The sequence below is a fragment of the Mesocricetus auratus genome, unplaced genomic scaffold (genome assembly GCF_017639785.1).
Source record: "Mesocricetus auratus isolate SY011 unplaced genomic scaffold, BCM_Maur_2.0 Super-Scaffold_100042, whole genome shotgun sequence".
In the NCBI taxonomy this organism is placed as follows: Eukaryota; Metazoa; Chordata; class Mammalia; order Rodentia; family Cricetidae; genus Mesocricetus; species Mesocricetus auratus.
The window spans coordinates 9,029,322-9,051,622 of record NW_024429219.1 but is presented as its reverse complement, the minus strand read 5'-3'; the positions used below and the strand labels follow the sequence as shown (position 1 = coordinate 9,051,622).

General features: G+C 42.0%; 1 protein-coding gene across 2 annotated transcripts; it reads right to left on the bottom strand.

Annotated features, from left to right (window-relative positions):
- Positions 1–474: 474 nt before the first annotated feature.
- LOC101841377 (arylacetamide deacetylase-like 4) lies at positions 475–18,279 on the bottom strand. 2 transcript variants are annotated; one of them, XM_040734859.1, is made up of 4 exons: positions 18,112–18,279; positions 4,696–4,912; positions 3,943–4,006; positions 475–1,294 (listed from the first exon to the last, which is right to left on the bottom strand). In XM_040734859.1, the coding sequence occupies exons 1-4, from the start codon at positions 18,277–18,279 to the stop codon at positions 520–522; spliced, it is 1,224 nt and encodes a 407-aa protein (XP_040590793.1). In that variant the 3' UTR covers positions 475–519. The 2 variants fall into 2 exon arrangements, with proteins under 2 accessions (XP_040590793.1, XP_040590794.1); XM_040734860.1 differs by having other exon boundaries at positions 4,741–4,912.
- Between the last annotated feature and the right edge of the window lie 4,022 nt (positions 18,280–22,301).

Sequence of the window (22,301 nt, the reverse complement as noted above, 5' to 3'; positions counted from 1 at the left end):
AACTCAAAAAGCCATGACTAAATTAGTATCTATTATGAGATACCTTTAGTTCTAGATTATGCCTGTTAGAATTCCTTTTTAAATTTATGTCCAGGTGTAGTTCCTTTTCCGGTGTTATTGAAAATGTGGTATTCTATTTCTGCAGAATTCTCACATTTAAATGTATACATTAAGTTTCATTTTTATTTTGATCTCAGTGTCTTTCATCTTTCATTAGTTGCTATTTCAAAAATTTAAGTCTCCTAACAAAAAAACTATGCAGAAGTCCCAGACATATATCCTCACTTTGATGTTCCTGTCACCTGAATGGCAGTAGTAGATAATACTGTAAGATGTAACACTGGATGGTTAGCACTAGAGACACATATACTGAGGTCTCTTTCCTATAAAGCCACTGATTCTTTGCTTTCCACTTCATCCTACACAATGTAAGCATCTCCTCCCAGAACAAAACACAATTCAACAAATTCCACAGCAAGCGAAAATTTTATTTTATTACACTCAGATATCAGGGTGTTTTCATATGTTCTTTATGTAACTGATGACAGTGTTTACTATTTTCATGGAGCAGGGGAAAGAGAAAAACTTCTTATCAAACAAAAGGATGCATCCATGGAAGCCGTCCTCCACATGGTACCAGGTCACAGGGACCCCATGGTCTTCCAAGCGCTTCTTGTAGAGCAAGGCATCATCCCGGAGGATGTCATTCTCACAGCTCACTAGGAATACCTCAGGAAGCTGAGCAAAGATCTTATCATCTGCTAAGATAGGTGAAATGTGTACATCAAAAATTTGTTTTGTTTCCAGATAGGCAACCTCATTAAAACATCCAAGAAACTCAGGTTCTGAGTCTGAACTCCAGAACTGTCTGGGGATGTTGTCAGAGCTGAGCCATTTCCTGTATTTTTCCCACTTGTCCAGAGGTATGACAGCACCTGTCAAAATGGCATCTTTCCAAGAGTGATCAATGGCCAGGTATTTACACAAACACATAAGCATAATGTCTCTGGTAAGGAATGGCACATTTTTATTCTGTTGATGAGATGGTAAGCGGAAATTAATGGTCTGGACTATTGGAGTAATCAGAACTTGAGCCCGGACCTGGGGGAGACTAGGGCTACTGACCAAGACCTGGATGGTAGTGGCCACAGCCCAACCCCCAATACTCTCTCCACAGAGTATCACCCGAGATGGGTCCACCCCATATTTTTCCAGGCCCTTCAGGAACTGTATGGCGGCATTCAGGCAATCCTTGAAAATGACAGGGTAATGATAGTCAGGAAGCTTGCGGTACCTAAAGAGCAAACACATCATGTCTGTTTACAAAGGAGGAACTAGAAGCAACTTCAATTACCATCCTCTGCTCTCAAATGGGACCAAACCTGACTCAACCCTAAGTAAGCCTGACAACCCTCATTTTCCTTACATGGACATGAGGAACATACCCAGAGTCAGGGAGGCCACAATTCTCCAATCCTACCCACACCATGCTTCTCATAGATGAGTGAACCACACACAGAATGAGGTGAGTTCAAAGTTGTTGCCTTTAGAAACCAATTGGCCACCAAAGACCCAGAAAAGTCATTTGGAACTACTGCCATTTCCACTGACTAAGATTAGAGGGAATGCCCCTCCCAATGTACTGGGCACATGTTGATCCTTGTTAAAACTATAGTTAGAAACCCTTCAAGTTGATATTGATGCTAGTACTAAGGTCTGTTCATAAACGTTCCTTCTGGTGTTTAGTTTCCTGTAGTGAAGTTAAAAGTATGATAATGGGTAGTTTTACTTCCTAACTAAGAGCTCTTGGAACTCTCCCTTGTTGCCATGGTTGTCATGAAGAAGTGAATAATAGTCAAATAGCCAGCTGAACTGTTCTTGTGCCTACTCTAGGCACTTTGAACAACACACACACACACACACACACACACACACACCTTGAGGAAACTACACAACAACCCCATAGACACTTGCCACTAACTCACAACCCTAGCTCTTACATTGGAAACCCAGCCAAAACTGTCTTAAACAGTTTGCACCAGACTTTCCCTGTCACTTTTCAACAAAGCCAGAGGAGAGGCCCTGACCCAATAGCCTAATGGGAGGACTCTTTGGACTGATGCAAGAACAATGAAATTATTCTCATGAATATAATTATTCATTTGCATGAAGGTCTGCTAAGATGGGAACACATATACATTTTAAAAGCTACATATGACAGTAGAATGAGAAATGTCCACAGGGACTCATATATTTAAACACCTGGTCTCGGTGGTGGTGTTTGGGATGGTTATAACCTTTAGTGATATGCCTAGTCTTATTGTACCTTGTTATGCTGTGTTCAGTTGGCATCTCTGGGACGGCTACTCTTTTCTGAAGGGAAAGGGAGGAACAGTGAATCTGGGAGAGAAAAGAGGTGGCAAGGGGAACTGGGAGGAGAGGTGGGAGGGGAAGTTGAGACCAGGATTTATTGTATGAGAGAAAAATAAAGAAACAGAGAAAAAAGTCATTATGTGTCATTATCAGAGATGATAGACCATTCCATCAGACTCTGGAAAGGCAGTAGGGCTGAGGAAAACAAAGAGAGTAGAGGACAGATGATGGGGGATGTTCTTATGTATGCTGTGAGTATATGTTTCTCTTACTGGATGATTAATAAAGCTGTTTGAACAATGGACAGGCAGGATGTAGCCAGATAGGAAATATAGGCAGGACTACCAGACTAGGAGAATTTCTGGGAGAAGGAACATGGAGAGTGAGTCATTAGAGATGCCATGTAGTTGCTGAGGAAGCAAGAGGCCCAAGCATCACCAGTAATCCAAGCTCACATGGAGATACACAGATTAATAGAAATTGGTTAATAATTAAGAGAGAGCTAGCCAATAAGAAGCTGAGCCATCAGCCAAACAGTTTGTAATTAATATAAGCCTCTGTGTGTTTATTTGGGACTAAATGGCAGTGGGACCTGGCAGGACAGAAACTTCCAACTACAGTCAGACTCAAGAGATATCAGAGGGTAATAAAGATTGTATTAGCAACCTGGATATAGGATATCCCTGTTATAGTTTGACAAAGAATCTAGCTATTTTCTGCCCATATTCAGAGAACTTAAATGAGTCTAAAATTTAAGGCTATAGATTAATTTCATAGGAGGAGGAAATTTGAAGACAGCATAACATTGTGCCAATGGAATAGTTATTACTGGTTACTCTCATGGTCTCCATTGAAAAACACCAAGTGGCGCAGAAAAAAATACAAAGTGTACAGCTTAAAGAGGAAAGGAGAACCAAGAAACGTAATGTGATGGAAGGAATGGTGTAATTTTTATCAGACTGGCACCATTAAGAAATGACCTCTTACTCTGCAAGCAATGAGAAAGGTACTGGAGCGTAGGTGGGGGCTGGGACCTCGTGCAACTAAGCTTTCAACATGTCAAAGACAGCTTAAGAAATTCTCTGCTTTACAAAGCAACTGCACACAAAATCTGCTTCCAATGCGATATTTAAGAGGACATGTGTCCACCATGCCCAGTGAAAGGTCTTTTTGTTTTAATTAGTTTAACTTCACAGAGAAACATTACTCTATAGTAAGTTTTTTTAATCAAGGATTTATGCTACCCAAGTTCCTCAAATCATATTCTTTCCTTCAGGTTGACTTACTATATGGTTAAGTGATTCTGTAGATGGGAAAGGTAAACTTTAATCTCATGTTCACATATTCTCATATTGCCACAGTTCATTCATGTACTGCAAGGTAATGGACATTTTTCCAAGCTTCTGTTGTTTTGAACATGGTATGCCCATGTATATGGGACCATGTACAAGAGAATCAGCATCCCTGGACTCCTTTTGCTTAGCTCTAGTTAAAAAAACACACACACACTACAAATGCTGCCTCCTATGCATAAGTCATTAGCTGTCCCAGGACTCTCAGGCCACTCACCCCACTGACAGCAACACGGAGTCTGTCTCCTGGACCAGGAAACTGCACAAGCTATGGTACATGTCTGCAAGAGAAGGTCCAGTGTTGAACAGATGTTTCAAGAACACAGCACTTCTCATCACAGCCCATGAACAGCAGCTATCATAGTGGACATGGCTGGCATCCCTCTCTGAGGTTAGAGAATGTCAATTGCTTCAGCATGTCAAGAGCAAGGAGAGGCAAAGGTGACCAAATGTGAGAGATACTGAGGTGCCTGAGAAAGAGTGAAGTGTAGCCATGACAGCGTCTAAGGTGTGCTTTTAAGGACCCTTCTCTCCGAGAGACAAGACTTGATGGGAAGGTGGAAAATGGAGCCAGTCCACCCCTTTGTGGAGGCAGAGCTGGAGAGATGAATGTTTTCACAACAGTGATCCAGCCGAGCTGATGGGCGCTTGTGAGCATGAGGCCATCATGAAAAGACAGGAATAACCAGTGCTGTAAGTGGGAAAAAGAGGGAGTCACACTCAGTGCCAAAATAGCTCCGCTCAGACACTGCTGTCCCAACCTGGACATAGACTAATATAGAAAATATTGCCATGGAGGCTACAACCCTGCTGGCTGATGTGAACCCCAATCTTTCCATCTACATTCTCTAACACAAGTTCTTACTTCCACTTGTTTTGACTTCCCCCCAAGAGGTCCTCATGGGAATGTGTACAAGATTCTACCTGTCATGGGAACCTTCTTCTCCCATCCCATATAGAAGTTACTTACCCAGGCTACCACAGACAGCACCCCCTCCATGGTAGAAGATGATGCCTCTCCGGAGTTTGGAAGACACTGCCTTGGGCTGGAACAGTCTCACAGGGATTGACCCAAAATGCATGTTGGTTACCACCAAGGTAGGGTTCTTCTTTATGGCACCTATATCACTAATAAACTGAACAAATCTGAGCATAGGGCAAATTCTCAGCTTCTCTAGTATATTTCCCTGTTGGAGAGAAAGAAAGGAAAATGAAAGAATGACCATAATGAATTAAAAGGCAGGAAGGTAGATGCTGCAGCTGCTTAGCATTGTTCAGACATAGTCAACATTTCTCCCTTGCCTCCTACATGGGCAGCAGTCTCATGGGCACACAACTGGCTTTGCACTGTTTCATATGAGTTCAGCAGTTCATGCTTCTCTTCCCAAAAGGTCCTCATTAGGTGATGACGCTGCTAGGACCCAAGTATTTCCTTCCCTTCAAATTCATGTCATTGCCATTGTCAGTGTTAAAAGATGGATGAGGTGACATGGTATCTCCATGTGTGGATTAAGTCCACAATGGAGGGAAAGGAATCATTACCTCTGGAGTAGACTCCTGAGGAGTGAGTTTGGCTGGAATTTTCTGTTTCATGAACACAGGAACACTTATCTTTCTACCAAGGGATGACACAACAAATTCCCATTGACACCTTGTTCTTGGGTTTTCCAGGAAAACCCTATAAGATAAACTACCTCCTATTGTCTATAAATCACCCAGTTTCTGATATTGTTAGAGCAGCAGAAAAAAATAAGACTTCTCCTGAAGGTAAGCTGGCTTACTGCTGAGGGACAAGAAGTAATTAATGACAAAGTTGAGTGTCCCAAAAAAATAGCCTTAACTTTGGTGTCCCAGTTAGTTGACAAGTGATACATCCAAGAGTTGCCTGAGAATAGATTAAGTTGATAGACTGCCAGACGAGATTGTCCTGAGGAGATGGCTGTGTGGGATTGTCTTGATCAATTGTTAATTGATGTAGGACAGTTAACCCCACTATAAGCATCACCATTTCCTGGCCAGATGGTCCTGAGCTGTATTAGAAAGCTAGAAAAGCATGAGCTTTTGAGCAAGCCACCAAGCAGTGTTCCTCCATAGTTTCTGCTTCAAATTCCTGTTTGAGTTCCTCCCCTGGCTTTAATGATCAACTTTAGTGACCTTGAGCTATAGCCTGAAATAAATATTTTCCTGCCCTAAATCATTTATGGCCAGAATGTTTCATCACAGCAATAGAAAGGAAACCAGAACATGGATTGTCTTTTGCTCTCTGAATGACTGTATCCAGCTTGAGATGGTGAAGATGGTTTTCCAGCCATGTCAACAGTCACTGTTACCCACAGTTTTGGGTTATAGAGGGTGCTTAGCCTGTGTATGTCATTAAAAGAAGGAAGTAACCTGATAAATTAGGGCTGTGATATGTTATCCACAGCAGGGATGAAGACATGTACACATTTCCAAAATGGGTTGTTTTATTTATTTTGGGAAAGAGGTGATGCACATGTAAGGCCATCAGAGGACAGTTTATAATCAGTCCTCTCTTTCCCCAGTGTGGGTCTCAGGATTAAACTCAGTTCATGATGTCTCGTGACAAGAGCTTTTGTCCAATGAGTCAATTCACTGACAATTCCAGTGTGATTTTAAGCTAATATGTTGATTCTGATAGATCTTTGCTAAAATAAACCTTAGCCGTATTTCAGGAAACATTACAGGATCTCACAGTGTATGTGCTAAATGCTTCACAGTCGCTGGGTTGTATCCTCTATGGACTTCATACGTACAGTATTTCTTTATCATAAGGAGAACAGCATGGTGGGCTAACAGCAAAGGTTATGGTAGCTGGTACTTACCAGGTACTCTAATGTATCAGTACCAGCCCAAGTAGTTTCAATTATCAACTTGCTTGACCCTTATAAGTCAAGCACAAGAATTTTCTCTGTGACAGAAGGGGAAACTGAGGCATGTCAATGTTAAAGTGTCTTCTTGTTCAGAGTTGCTCAATAAGATGTAACTGACCCCACCTATCACCTGCTCCTTCAATCTTCTGGGGGCCGCTCCTGGCATCAACAGAACCCACCCACACAGGAAAGACTACCTGGCTTCAGAGAGGAAAGAGGCAAGTCCTGCCAGACCCCATCCTCCACTATCCCCATACCTGTGTGCCTGGTTTCAGGGAGACCAGTGGAGACAGAGAGACCACACCTGCACCCACTAGAAGAAGGTATGGGAAAACAACACTGTAAGAACACACTCAGCAATGGAAACACCAATTTGACTCCACCAGAATCTAGAGACCCCACGCCAGCAAGTCCTGAAAAGCACAACATAGATGAAGCAGAAGAGACAGACCTTAACAATTATTTTATGAAGATGATAGAGACACTCAAAGAGGAAGCAAGAAAATCCCTTAAAGAACTAGAAGAAAAAACAAACAAAAAATACATAAAATGGAGGAAAAGACAACCAAAAAATCCAAAAAATAAACAAATCTCTTAAAGAATCTAAAGAGATCCTAGAAAAAAAACAACCAAACAAATGAAGTAAACAACTCAAACAGTTGAAGGCTTGAGATCTGAAATAGAACCATTAAGGAAAACACAGAATGAAGGGATGCTAGAAATAGAAAAGTTGGGTAAATGATCAGGAATTACCGATGTAAGTATAACCAATAGAATACAAGAGATGGAAGAGAGAATCTCAAGTGTTGAAGACTCAATAGAGGACATACAGTCATCAACCAAAGAAAATCTCAAGTCCAACAAATCCTTAACACAAAATATCCAGTAAATATGGGACACCGTGAAGAAGCCAAACCTGAGAATAATAGAAGAAAACTCCCCTAACCTAAAGAAGGTTATACCTATGAACATACAAGTATCTAACAGGACACCAAATAGGCTAGACCAAAAAAATAAGTCCCCTCACCACATAATACTCAAAACATCAAACCTACAGAATAAAGAGAAAATATTAAGAGCAGCCAAAGAAAAATCCAAGTAACACATAAAGGCAGATCTAACCAAATTACATTTCTCAATGGAAAATATGAAAGCCAGAAGATCCTACAAATGCTAAGGAAACAAGGATGCCAGCCCAGACTACTGTATCAAGCAAATCTTTTAATTGCCATAGATGGAGAAAACAAAACATTCCATGACAAAGCCAGATTTGCACAATACATATCCATGAATCCAGCCCTTCAGAAAGTACTGGAAGGAAAACCACAACCCAACAAAGATAAATACACTCACAAAAAAATAGGCAAAAGACAAACACCAAAAGAAAAAGAGAGGAAAACCTACACACAGTAACACCACCACCAATAAATAAAAAACGAACAAGAATCAACAATCAATGGTCATTAATATCCCTCAATGTCAATGGTCTCCACATGCCTATAAAAAGACACAGACTAACAGAATGGATACAAAGACAGAACCTATCCTTCTGGTGCATACAGGAAACATATCTCAAGATCAAAGATAGACATTACCTCAGAGTAAAGGGCTGGGAAAAGATTTTCCAATCAAACGGACCCAAGAAACAACCTAGTGTGGCAATCCTAGTATCTAACAAATTAGACTTCAATTAAAATCAGTCAAAGGGATGAAGAGTCCATCAAGATAAAGTCTCAGTTCTGAACATCTATGCCCCAAATACAAAGGCACCCACATTTGTGAAAGAAACATTACTAAAACTCAAATTGTACATTAAATCTTACACACTAGTAGTAGGAGACTTCAACACTCTGCTCTCACCACTAAACAGGACCTCCAGACAGAAACTTAACAAAGAAACAAAGAACTAACCGAAGTTATGATCCAACTGGATTTAACAGACATCTATAGAACATTCCATCCAAACACAAAACAATACCTTCTTCTTAGCACCACATGGAACCTTCTCTAAGATCGACCAAACAATCAGAAACATAGCAAACCACCACAGATACAAAAAAATTGGAATAATCCTCTGTATCTTATCAGACCACAAAGCATTAAAATTAGAATTCAACAACAACACAAAATGCAGAAACCCTACAAACTCATGGAAATTGAACAATGCGCAATTGCACCACCCCTGGGTCAAAGAAGAAATAAAAAAGAAATTAAAGACTTCCTGGAATTCAATGAGAATGAAGATACAACATACCCAAACTTATGGGACACTCTGAACGCAGTGCTGAGAGGAAAGTCCATAGCACTAAGTGCCCACATGAAGAAACTGGAGAACAATCACACTAGAGAATTAATGCCAAAATTGAAAGCTCTATAGCAAAAAGAAGCAAACTCACCCAGGAGGAGCAGATGCCAGGAAATAATCAAATTGAGGGCTGAAATCGATCAAATAGAAACCAGGAAAACATTGCAAAGAATCAATGAGGCAAAGAGTTGGTTCTTTGAGAAAATTAACAAGATAGACAAACCTTTGTCCAAACTAACCAAAAGGCAGAAAGAGAGAGCATGCTAATTAACAAAATCAGAAATGAAAAGGGGGGACATAACAACGGGCACTGAGGAAATGCAGGGAATCATCAGGTCATACTTTGAAAACCTGGACTCCACAAAATTCAAAAATTTAAAGGAAATGGACAATTTCCTGGACAGATATCACTTACCAAAACTAAATAAAAAAACAGATAAGCAATCTAAACAGACGTATAACCCTTAATGAAATAGAAACAGTCATCAGAAGTCTCCCAACCGAAAAAGCCCAGGCCCAAATGGCTTCAGTGCAGAATTCTATCAGAAATTCAAAGACGAACTAATTCTAATATTCCTCAAAGCGTTCCACACAATAGAAGCAGGAGGTTTGCTGCCAAACTCTTTTTATGAGGCTACAATTACCTTGGTACCCAAGGAACACAAAGACACAACTAAGAGAACTACAGACCAGTTTTCCTCATGAACATTGATACTAAAATACTGAATAAAATACTAACAAACCGAATCCAAGAACACATCAGAAAAATCATCCATCATGATCAAGTAGAGTTCATCCCAGGGATGCATGGATCGTTCAACAGACAAAAGTCTATCAACATAGTCCACCGTATAAACAAACTGCAAAGGAAAAAAACACATGATCATCTCACTAGATGCTGAAAAAGCCTCTGACAAAATTCAACACCCCTTCATGATAAAGGCCCTGGAGATATCAGGGATAACAGAAACATAGATGAACATAATAAAAGCAATATACAGTAAACCAACGGCTAACATCAAACTAAATCGAGAGAACTCAACGCAATTCCTCTCAGATCAGGAACAAGACAAGGCTGTCCACTATCTCCATATCTCTTCAATATTGTACTTGAATTTCTAGCTAGAGCAATAAGACAACAAAAGAAGATCAAGGGGACACAAATTGGAAAGGAAGGAGTCAAACTTTTCACTATTTGCAAATGATATGATAGTTTACATAAGTGACCCAAAAAACTCTGCAAGGGAACTCCCACAGCTGATAAACTCCTTCATCAAAGTGGCAGGATACAAGGTTAATGCAAAAAAGGCAGTAGCCCTGTTATAAACAGATGATAAATGGGCTGAGAAATAAATCAGAGAAACATCACTCTTTACAACAGCCACAAGCAGCATTAAATATCTGGGGATAGTGCTAACCAAACAAGTGAAAGACATGTATAGCAGACACTTTAAGTCTCTAAAGAAAGAAATTAAAGAAGATACCAGAAAATAGGAAGATCTGCCATGCTCTTAGATTGGTAGGAACAACATAATAATAATGGCAATCTTGTCAAAAGCAATCTACAGATTCAATGCAATCTCCATCAAAATACCGGCACAATTCTTCACAGACCTTGCAAGAACAATAATCAACTTTATATGGAAAAACAAAAGACCCAGGACAATCAAAACAACCCTGTACAATAAAGGAACTTCCAGAGGCATCACCATCCCTGACTTCAAGCTCTAGTACAGAGATATAGTCCTGAAAACAGCTTGGCATTGGCACAGAAATAGACAGGTAGACCAATGGAACTGAATTGAAAACCCTGATTTTAACCCACACACCTATGAACACTAGATTTTTGACATAGAAGCTAAAATTATACAATGGAAAAAAGAAAGCATCTTCAACAAATGTTGCTGGTGTAACTGGATGCTGGCATGTAGAAGACTGCAGATAGATCCATGTCTATTGCCATGCAAAAAACTTAAGTCCAAATGAATCAAAGACATCAACATAAATCCAGAGGTACTCTTGAACAAATTGGTACAGGAGACCCCTTCCTGAACATAACACCAGTAGCACAGACACTGAAATCGACAATTAACAAATGGGAACTTCTGAAACTAAGAAGCTTCTATAAGGCAAAGGACACAGTCAACAAGACAAAAAGGCAGCCCACAGAATGGGAAAACATTTTCACTATCCCCACATCTGTCAGAGGGCTGATTGCCAAAATTTACAAAGAACTCAAGAATCAAGTCTCCAAAACACCAAAGGATCCAATTAAAAGGTGGGGTACAGAACTAAATAGAGAATTCTCAATAGAGGAGTCTAAAATGGTTGAGAGACACTTGAGAAAGTGCTCACCATCCTTAGCCTTCAGGGAAATGCAAACCAAAACAACTCTGAGATATCTCAGTCCTGTCAGAATGGCTAAAATAAAAAACACCAATGACAATTTATGTTGGTGTGGATGTGGAGAGAGGGGAACACTCCTCCACTGCTGGTGGGAGTGCCAACTCGTACGGTCACTTTGGAAATCAGTATGGAGATTCCTCAGGAAAGTGGGAATCAGCCTGCCACAAGACTCAACAGTTCCACTCTTAGGCATATATTCAAAAGATGCAAACTCATACAACAAGGGCATCTGTCCCACTATGTTCTTAGCAGCATTATTTGTAATAACCAGAACTTGGAAGCAACCTAGATGCCCCTCAACTAAAGAGTGGATAGAGAAATTGTGGTTCATTTACACAATGCAGTACTATTCAGCATAAAAAAAATGGAATCTTGAAATTTGCAGGTAAATGGACAGCACTAGAAGAAACCATCCTGATTGAGGTAACCCAGTCAAAAAAAGACAAATATGGTATGTACTCACTCATGTATGGATTTTAGGCCTAAAACAGGGGAGTGTCAATCTACAACTCCACTGACAGAGAGTCTGGGGAACAGGAAAGAACCTAAGAGAGATGTGCATGGTACCCCAGAGAAGAGGAATGAGGCTGATTGTGATCAGGGGAGAGGGAATGGGAAAAAGAAAGCGGGAGAAGAGGAAGAGAGAGGAAGTCATGGGGGAGCAAGAAGGTTGAGTTGGGGGAGTAGGAGAGAACAGGATGAGAAATGCCATAATAGAAGGAGTCATTATAGGTTTGAAGAGAGATCTGGGGCCAGTGAGATCTCTAGCGATCTACAAGGATGACACCAACTGGCAAACTAAGCAATAGTGGAGAGGCTACCTTAAATGCCCATCCCTGATAATGAGTTTAACGACTACCTTATATGCCATCCTAGAACCTTCATCCAGTGATTGATGGAAGCAGAGGTGAACACCCACAGCTAAACACTGAACTGAACTCCTGGAACCCAGTGAAAAAGATGGGGAAGTGAAGAGCAAACGGGTAAAGATTGGGCTAGTGAAAACAGCAGTAACAGCTGACCTGAACAAGGGGGAGCTCTTGGACCCCAAACCGACAGCTGGGAGGCCAGCATGGGACTGATCCACACCCCCATAATGTATGTGGGTGTCACTGAAGAGACTTGGACAACCCATGGGTCCCTGGGCAGCAGATCAGTATTTATCCCTGGCATACAAATGGACTTTGTGTGTCCTTACCACAAAGAGGGATGCTATCTCAGCCAGAACCATTCCCTGAACGAAATGACAGACTCTGGATATCTCCTATGTGGAAGAGAGTGGGGGGTAGGGTGAGAGTCTGGGGGAGCTGGTAAAGAGGTGTGAAAGGAGGGGAGGGAGAGGGAGCTTGTAAAGCAAGCTTTTTCTAAAAAATGTAATAAAAATAATAAAAAAGATGTAACTGATGAATTGGAAAGAATTTGGGGATGGAATCAAACAGGTGTGATTTCAAGTCTGAGCTCTACTGCCAGATAACTGGAAAACCCTGGACATTATTGCTCTTCAACCTCCCTTGTTTGAAAATGAGAAACTGATGTCCATGACCTAAGGAGGAGCTGCGGACTCAGAAGACCTTACAGAAGGTCTCAAAGGACCAGCTCTAGCTGTTGGATGAGTGAACTTGTTTTAGTCCAGAATCCAGCAGGATGCCCCAGTGTATTTCCTTCATGGACAGATTTCCCAATGGGGGACTCAAAGAAGTGTTTTCCTGCTAGAACTGAAAGAAAATGTGGCAGCCTACAAAGCAGAGGTGACCTATCTCCCACCCAAACCCCCATGCTCTATGCTGAATTCACCAGGGCTACCAATAACTCATCTCTGAATACCTTGGCATCAATTTGCTTCTTCTTGGCCTAGGTTAGCCCTATCTCAGTATGTTTCCCATACCCCGTGACTCATCTAACCATCCATCCTTCCCTGGGAGACTTTTATGTGGCCCATGCATATGGCTTCAAATGACTTAAGTATCCAAATTTGTGGATCATATTCTTGAAAAAGGCACCCTTTCTTGTAGGAGTAGCTACTTCCTCCTCTGCTGCCTTCACTATAGTACCAGACTTTCATAGACATCATGTAAGACTTTTTATTACAAGTATATAAACATCTGCGCATCTCTCTCCCCCATACTAGAGGTCTCTGCTGGAAACAATCACATTCCAGTGGGCCCTTAGTCTCTGCCTCTAGAATAATAAACCCTTGTTCAGGAAGTTTGGATAATGCAATGTCCAGTACAGCTCTCTAAAGCTAACACTATCCAAAGATGTGACACATGTCTTAAATGTATATTGTTTTGTATAGACGTCTTCCATGGCATAAAATTAGGGCAGATGTGGAGTTCCAGGTAAGATAATTACCTAATATTTATTTGCTGATTTTTATTATATCAGTATAACTGTATCATTATTGTATTAAAAATATACAATATCTCAGGAATGTCTATGGTCCAAGCCTCAGAGAGATCCTAGAACATTCTTAGAAACAATGGTCTTTAAAATCAATCTTGTTTCTTCTCTCTCTCTCTCTCTCTCTCTCTCTCTCTCTCTCTCTCTCTCTCTCTCTCTCTCACTCTGTGTGTATCTGTGTATACATATATATTATGTATACATTAGCGATGGGTTCAAGCCCACTATGTCACACATTCCAGACAAGGGTTCCAGCTCTGAACTGTACCATGCAATTCTTTACATTTTGTAGTAGGGTTGGATCCATTCACAGCAACCTTCAACTCAGTGACAACTTCGGGAAATGCTGAATCCTTGTCTCTAGGGACTTGTAAGACACTAGAGGTGTTTGACTGGGTCCTTCACACCCAGATCCTTGTAGCTTGTTTTCAGTGCTTGTTTACTCTTCTTATCACTCCTGTGAAACTACACCTCTGGTGATACATTGTTTATGATTGATTAGAGCTTGCCTGAAGATTCAGAAAGCAATGTCAGTCACAAGCCATAGAAGCCAGGCACACACCTTTAATTCCAGCAGCCAGAAGCTAGGAGGTGGTGGTACACACTTTTAAACCTAGGACTCAGGATTAAGAGATAGACAGATCTCTGTGAGTTCAAGGCCACCCAGATCTACACAAGAGTGAAACAGTTTAGAAGAGAATTATAGCTCATGCCTTTTTGTTGTTGTTGTTTTGTTTCTGGTTTTTTTGTTGTTTTGTTTTGTTTTATGAGACAGGGTTTCTCTGTTTTGTTTTGGAGGCTGTCGGTCCAGCCCAGCCTCGAACTCACAGAGATCCACCTGCCTCTGCCTCCCGAGTGCTTGGATTAAAGGCGTGCGCCACCACCACCTCGCTTATAGCTCGCACCTTCAATTCCAACATTAGGAAAGTATATAAGACAGAAGCAAGGTCTCAGAGAGGCATCCATTCTCTAGATACACTAAAGACAGGAACATTCGTTCTCCAGCCGCACTGAGGAGAGGTGACAGTTTGAGAGTTGGTGAAGAGCTCGTGAGTAGATCAGCCTTTTGAGCCTGAGCTACAGGTCAGAGCTAGTGACCAGCTGCTTTGCTTTTCTGATATTCAGCTTGAAGCTTGAACTCTAATATCTGTCTCTTGGTTATTTATTTATTTGTGTTACACTAGGACTCAGGATTAAGAGGTAGACAGATTTCTGTCAGTTCAAGACCACCATGACTGACACAAGAGTGAAGAGTAACAGAGCTCATGCCTTTAATTTTAGCGTTAGGGAGGTGTGTAAGAGTCTCAGATCTGGCTTTCATTCTCCAGCCACACTGAAGACAGGAAAGCGTTCATTCTCCAGCCACACTGAAGACTGAAGACAGGAAAGCGTTCGTTCTCCAGCCACACTGAAGACAGGAAAGCGTTCATTCTCCAGCCACATTGAGGAGAGGAAGACATTGAAGTCTCAGGATTCTCCAGCCACACTGAGGAGAGGCGGCAGCCTGAGATTTAGTGAAGAGCTCATGAATCAGCCCTTTCAGCCTACGCTTGAGGTGAGAGCTCATGTCTGGCTGCTTTGCTTTTCTGATCTTCAGCTTGAAGTTTGAATCCCAACATCAGTCTCTGGGTCATTTATTTATCATGTTACAGATCCCCTCCCTTCTTTCTTTTTACTTTTTGCCTCTTTGATACAGGGATTCATATGGCCCAGGCTATTCTCGTACTCATTATGTAGCTATGGCTGACCTTAACTCATTACCTTTTTTTTTCTGCTTATAAATGCTGGGGTCAAAAGCTTGTACTGTGCCTAGTCTAAAATATCTCCACTTTTTTGTTTTCCAGAAACAAAAGAAAATTGGAGACTGTTGGGAGCGATCATTGTTATTTAAAAACCTCTTGTAAATATTGTCAGTCTTTTTTAAGAATAGTCTGTCCCCTCCCCAGCTTCCTAATAAATAGAACCTGGGCTCACAGGAATAGCTGATAGCAGTCTACAGTTAGGTTACTCAACCCTCCTCCTTGTAATTAGGCTACTTAGCACTAACACCTCTTCATTTCTGCTGCTTAGCCTCAGTGGTAGTCTGCCAGCACCCCTCATATGTGACCAAAAACACACTCCTGGATATGTGAACAAAGACACTCCTCAGACTATTACTAGGCACTGACCCCTCCCATATTGTCCGGCAACCCTCTACCTCATTTTCCCATATTTAAGCCTGTATGAAGCTCGCATTAAAAGCAGCTCGATCAGCCATGTTGTTCTGCTGCCCACCTCTCTCTTGTCTCTTGTCTCATTCATTCCAGGTTCCCGTGGGCTCGAACCCATTGTGCCCTGCTGGCCAGGGCAGGAGACTACAAAGCTAATTCCTCTGGCATCTGGCTCTCAAGCTCATGTTTGTATGGGAGCAAGAACAGGATCTGATTTGACAACTGTAGACTCTTTACAGGTTTCTTTCTTCTCCTTAAACCTCTTACTCCTCCCTTTTCTGTGTCTTCAGACATAAGTGTCTTAAAACACCTAGATTTCTTCCTGTAACCCTCCCTCTTGGACAGCATGCCCTGGGGGCTTTCTGACGGACAGAAGAGGCAGGGTCCTGCTAAGCTAAGGACATCCTGGTGAACCTAACCTAGATCATCAGTGCATCTTCTGTGAAAACCTGTAACAGCTGTCAACTGTGAGTATTTAGCTTAGTGACTATTCTTTGTTTTCTATTTACATTTTGGAGAATTTCATACTTGTGTACTGTATTAATATCATTTATATCATTTCTACCTCCATTCACTGTTCCCCTTCACTCCCTCTCAAATTCATGATCTCCTCTTCTTTGTTATTGTTATACATACACACACACACTCACACACACACACACACACACACACGTATATGAAACCTACTTGGTCCATTTAGTATTGTTGTTATGTGCATGTGTTTGGGCTGACCACTTGGAATTAGATGACCTATAGTAGACCTTGCCCTGGAGAAACTAATTCTCCCTCTCTATGAAGCCATTGATTACTCTATGAAGCTCTTCATCTGAGGTTGAGGCCCTGTGAAATTTCTCCAACCCACATCACCACGACAACTGGTATTGTCACTGTGCAGGTCTTATTTAGGCAGCTGTATCTCATCAGCCATAGCTGAGATTTTACAGGTGCAGCTCCCCTGTTGAGTCCAGAAGATGCTATCTTGCAGCAAGCACCCTGGTTCTCAGGCTCTTACAAGATGATCAAAATTTAGAGAATTGGGGCCTATTCTTAAAGGGAAAAACTAATGGTTAGAAAGATCCACGAGTTTGGGAGTTATTTGGAGATTCGAGGCCCACATTTGTGGTTCTGGGGCTCTAGCCTAGCCTGAAATTCTTAGTCTTGTTTATTTCTCCAGCATGGTCCATTTTTCCTCGTGAAAAATCACCCATAGTACAGAAACACACAGTTCTACCACTTATCAGAGTCTATGGAGACATATGGCCAGAAGCCTAATGCTTTCACCTACCTGATGAGAAAGAAGCCATTGTCCCACGAGGATTCTGAGACATGGGTTAAACAAGAGGCTCACAGCCAGTGAGAGCAGAGCAGAAAGGCTCATGAGCAGGCATGGCTAAGTGCTTCCCACGCCTTTCCTTCCCACATCTTCCCTCTCAACACCCCCTGGGGTAATAACTGTTAACTACTTGACCACGACAAGTATCCCTCCAGTATGGGAGCACTAGGACTTTTTCAAATCGCCTGTCTCCCATATTCTTTTCATACGTGCTGCACCTGTTAGCAGGTGCTAATCTCTGAGCCTAATCTTGAGTCCCAAACCTGGCACAGAGCTCAACTGTTTGGGGCAGCCAGGCTGAAAGCCTGACTGACTATCACAGGCATGATCCGGTCTGCAAACAATGCCTGCCCTGTGCTCAGGACAGAGTGGAACATGTTAATCTCTGGTCTCAAGGTCTCTCGGATCTAATGCAAAGAAAGAGTACCTGGAGACAGGCAAATGGGAATGCAAGCTGTGGCTGAAGGTGTTAGTAGAACCTCTCAGACAGTGAGCCCTTGGTGGGCAGAAACTCCATCTGAAATTCATTTGCAGTCTCCAGAAAAGAGCCCAGTAGACACGTGTGGTGATGCAGTCTATAATTCCATCCCTTGGGAGGTGGGAGCAGCGGGCTCAAGGCCAAATTGGACTATATCATGAGGCCTTATCTCAAAGGGAAAAGAAGTTGAGGATGGAAGGATAGAAGAAAAATGAGTGAGTGAAACAAAGGAGGCAGGGTAAGAAAGAGGAAACATAGGAAACTCCTCAGATTCTGTCTAGTGGGAATCCAGAGAAAGGAGAGAGGCAAATGAAAAGAGAAGAAAGAGTAAGATACAAAACGCATGCCCAGGAGCAAACTCACCAAGCCAACCATGAGAAGCGTCATACAATGCATAACCCTGAATTTGATCGGATGCTGTAAGGAGGAAGGAACTTCTGCTGTGAGAAAATGCTTAGCCACAGCCCATACAAAGAGTCCCAGTAAGAATGTGGGCAGCCCCGCTAGCAGTAGCAGCCATAGAACAGCCATGGTTCTGAGGCCCTTAGGAGCTGCTATCCTGAAGAACTGACTTGGAAAACTGTGAGAGGAACAGCTAACCTGATTTTATATATTGCTTCTTCCAACCCATTGCTTCAAGTTGACCTGTACCCTGGGTAGCCACATAAGCCAGCCAAAGAGAACAGAGGTACTTGTTTCCTGAGGAACAAAAAAGCATAGTAAATCATGTCTGGTCCACAAAGGTGGATTTAAGAAGTAGGTCTCACCAACTGGCAAGCTAAGCAATAGTGTAGAGACCACCTCGAATTACCATTCCTGACAATGAACTTGATATCTATAACCATCCTGGAGCCTTCATCCAGTGACTGATGGAAGCAGAGGCAAACACCCACAGTTAAACCCTGAAGAGAATCCAAGCAACCCAGCGACAGAGAGAGAGGAGCGATGAGCAAATTGGCAAAGAATGGGCTGGCAAAACCAGCAGAGACAGCTGATCTGAACAGGGGAGAGCTCTTGGACCCCAGACAGACAGCTGGGAGGCCAGCATGGGACCGATCCAGACCCCCTGAATGTGAGAGTCAGTGAGGAGGCCTGGGCTACCTATGGGGTCCTGAGCAGTGGATCAGTGTTTACCCCTCGAATACTAACAGACATCGTGTGTCCATAACACAAAGAAGGTTGTTCTCTCTGCCTGGTCTCTTAGGGGGAGTGCCTAGACCCTACCCTGAGTGAAATGACAGACTCTAGATATCCCCTATGTGGAAGGAATTGGCAATAGGGTGGGAGGATGGGGGGGGATGGTGGGGGGTGCGGGAGGAGGGGAGGGAGAGGGAACTGGAATTGACATGTAAAACAAGCTATTTAAAATTAAAATAATAAAAAATATTTAAAAAATAAGTGGGTCTCCCACAGCATTATGAGACTCTTAGGCATCCCAGCAACTGGGGATTGTAGGAAGAGGTCTGACATGAGTTATACAGTCTTAATGTCCTGACCCTTCAATTGTATCACGTGAGAAGCGCCCCCTTGCACACCAGAGTCTATCTAGGGTGGGCAACACACATCTCATTCTAAACTCTTTGGTTCACTACCTTCCCACTATTCAGTCCCCCAATCCAGGATGCAGAGATTTGCAGAGAATTTTCTGGTTAAAAAAGTATCAACTTAGAGTCCTTCCAGACCCCACCCTCTGGCATGCCCAACTTCAGGTGAGCTTGGGTCCTCCTGGGACCCCTCCTCTGCCCATAGCCCACTCCCTCAATCTTTTTTGGGCCCACTCCTGGCATCGAGAGGACCCGCCCACACAGGAAAGATGCCAATCCTTCCAGACCCCACCCTCTGGTGTACCCAGCATCAGGTGAGTTTGGGTCCTCCTGGCATCCCTCCCCTGCCCGTCACTCACTCCCTCAATTTTCCAGGGCCCATTCCTGGCACCAAGAGGACATGCCCACACAAGAAAGACGTTAGTCTTTCCAGACCCTACCCCAGTGTGCCCAACTTCAGATGATCTTGGGTCCTCTTAGGGACCCCTCCCTCGCCCATCACCCACTCCCACAATCTTCCAGAGGCTGTTCCGGGCATTGAGAGGACCTGCCCTCACAGGAAAGACATCAGTCCTTACAGACCCAACAAGCAGCTCTCCCCACACCTGCATGGTCAGCCCCAGGTGACCTTGGGTCCTCCTGGGAACCCTGCCCTGACCACCACCCACTCCCTCAACTTCCAGGGGCCTGCTCCAGGCATCAAGAGGACTCACCCACACAGGAAAGACATAAGCCCTTCCAGACTCCACCCTCCGGCGTGCCCAGCTTCAGCTTCGGGAAAGGAGACAAGTGGAGAGAGAAAGACCCCACCTGCACCCACTGGAAGAAGAGATGGGAAGAAGACAGAATAGCAACTCACACAGCAATAGAAAGACCAATATGACTCCACCAGAATATAGAGACCCCATGCCAGCAAGTCCTCAAAAGCACAACATAGATGAGGCAGAAGAGACAGACCTTAAAAATTATTTTATGAAGATGATAGATACCCTCAAAGAGGAAATGAGGAAATCCCTTAAAGAAATAGAAGAAAAAACAAATGAAAAAATACATGAAAAGAGGGAAAGATGAACCAAAAAATCAAGAAATAAATATCTTAAAGAATCTAAAGAGTACCAACAAAAAAACAACCAGACAAATGAAGGAAACAACTCAAACAGTTGAAGGCTTGAGATCTGAAATAGAAACAATAAAAAAAACACAGAATGAGGGGATGCTGGAAATAGAAAAGCTGGGTAAATGATTAGGAACTACAGATGCAAGTATCACCAATAGAATACAAGAGATGGGAGAATCTCAGGTGTTGAAGACTCATTAGAGGATATACAGTCATCAACCAAAGAAAATCTCAAATCCAACAAATCCCTAACACAATGTATCCAGGAAATATGGGACACTGTGAAGAAGCCAAACCTGAGAATAATAGATATAGAGGAAGGTGAAAAATACAGCTCAAAGATACAGAAAACATATTCAACACAATCATAGAAGAAAATGTCCCTAACCTAAAGAAGGATATGCCTATGAAAATACAAGAATCTTACAGAACACCAAACAGGATAGACCAGAAAAAGAAGTCCCCTCACCACATAATACTCAAAACATCAAACCTACAGAATAAAGAGAAAATATTAAGAGAAGCTAAAGAAAAAGTCCAAGTACCATATAAAGGCAGACCTATCCAAATTACACCCGACTTCTCAATGGAAACTATGAAAGCCAGAAGATCCTGAAAAGATGTCCTACAAATGCTAAGGGAACAACGATGCCAGCCCAGACTACTATATCCAGCAAATCTTTCAATTGCCATAGATGGAGAAAACAAAATATTTCATAACAAAGCCAGATTTACATAATACGTATCCATGAATCAAGCCCTTCAGAAAGTACTGGAAGGAAACCTCAACCCAACAAAGATAAATAAACTCACAAAGACATAGGCAATAGATAATCCCACTTTACCAAACACCAAAAGAAAAGGGGAGGAGAACCTACAAAAAATTACAACACCACCAATAAATCAAAAACAAACAAGAATCATCAATCGTCATTAATATCCCTCAATGTCAACGGTCTCAACGTGCCTATAAAAACACACAGACTAACAGAATAGCTATGAAGACAGAACCCATCCTTCTGCTGCATACAAGAAACATATCTCAACATCAATGACAGACGTTACCTCAGAGTAAATGGTTGGGAAAAGATTTTCCAATCAAATGGACCCAAGAAACAATCTGTTGTAGCAATCCTAGTATCTAACAAAATAGACTTCAATTAAAATCAATAAAAAGAGATGAAGAAGGACATTTCATATTCATCACAGGAAAAGTCCATCAAGATGAAGTCTCAATTATGAACATGTATGCCCCAAATACAAAGGCACACAGACATCTATAGAACATTCCATCTGAACACAAAGGGATATACCTTCTCTCGGCGTCACATGGAACCTTCTCTAAAATCGACCACATAATTGGAAATATAGCAAACCTCCACAGATACAAGAAAATTGGAGTAACCCCTGGTATTTTATCAGACCACCAAGCATTAAAATTACAATTCAACAATAACACAAATCACAGAAACCCCACAAACTCATGGAAATTGAACAATGCACAACCCCACCATTCCTGGGTCAAGGAAGAAATAAAAAAAGAAGTTAAAGACTTCCTGGAATTCAATGAGAATGAAGATACAACATACCCAAACTTATGGGACACTCTGAAAGAAGTGCTGAGAGGAAAGTCCATAGCACTAAGAAACTGGAGAACAATCACCCTAGAGAATTAATAGCACAGCTGAATGCTCTAGAACAAAAAGAAGCAAACTCACCCAGGAGGAGTAGACACCAGGAAATAATCAAATTGAGGACTGAAATCAATCAAATAGAAACCAGGAAAACATTGCAAAGAATCAATGAGGCAAAGAGTTGGTTCTTTGAGAAAATCAACAAGATAGACAAACCTTTGTCCAAACTAACCAAAAGGCAGAGAGAGAACATGCTAA

What these genes read in the sequence shown, in the direction of transcription:
- LOC101841377 (XM_040734859.1), bottom strand. Translation starts at nt 18,279, where the DNA reads ATGGCTGTTCTATGGCTGCTACTGCTAGCGGGGCTGCCCACATTCTTA. An exon ending in TGCTGTCTGTGGTAGCCTGG is followed by an intron (nt 4,007 to 4,695) that starts GTAAGTAACTTC and finishes CTTCTCTTGCAG; the next exon opens with ACATGTACCATAGCTTGTGC. An exon ending in TCCGTGTTGCTGTCAGTGGG is followed by an intron (nt 1,295 to 3,942) that starts GTGAGTGGCCTG and finishes TTTGCTCTTTAG; the next exon opens with GTACCGCAAGCTTCCTGACT.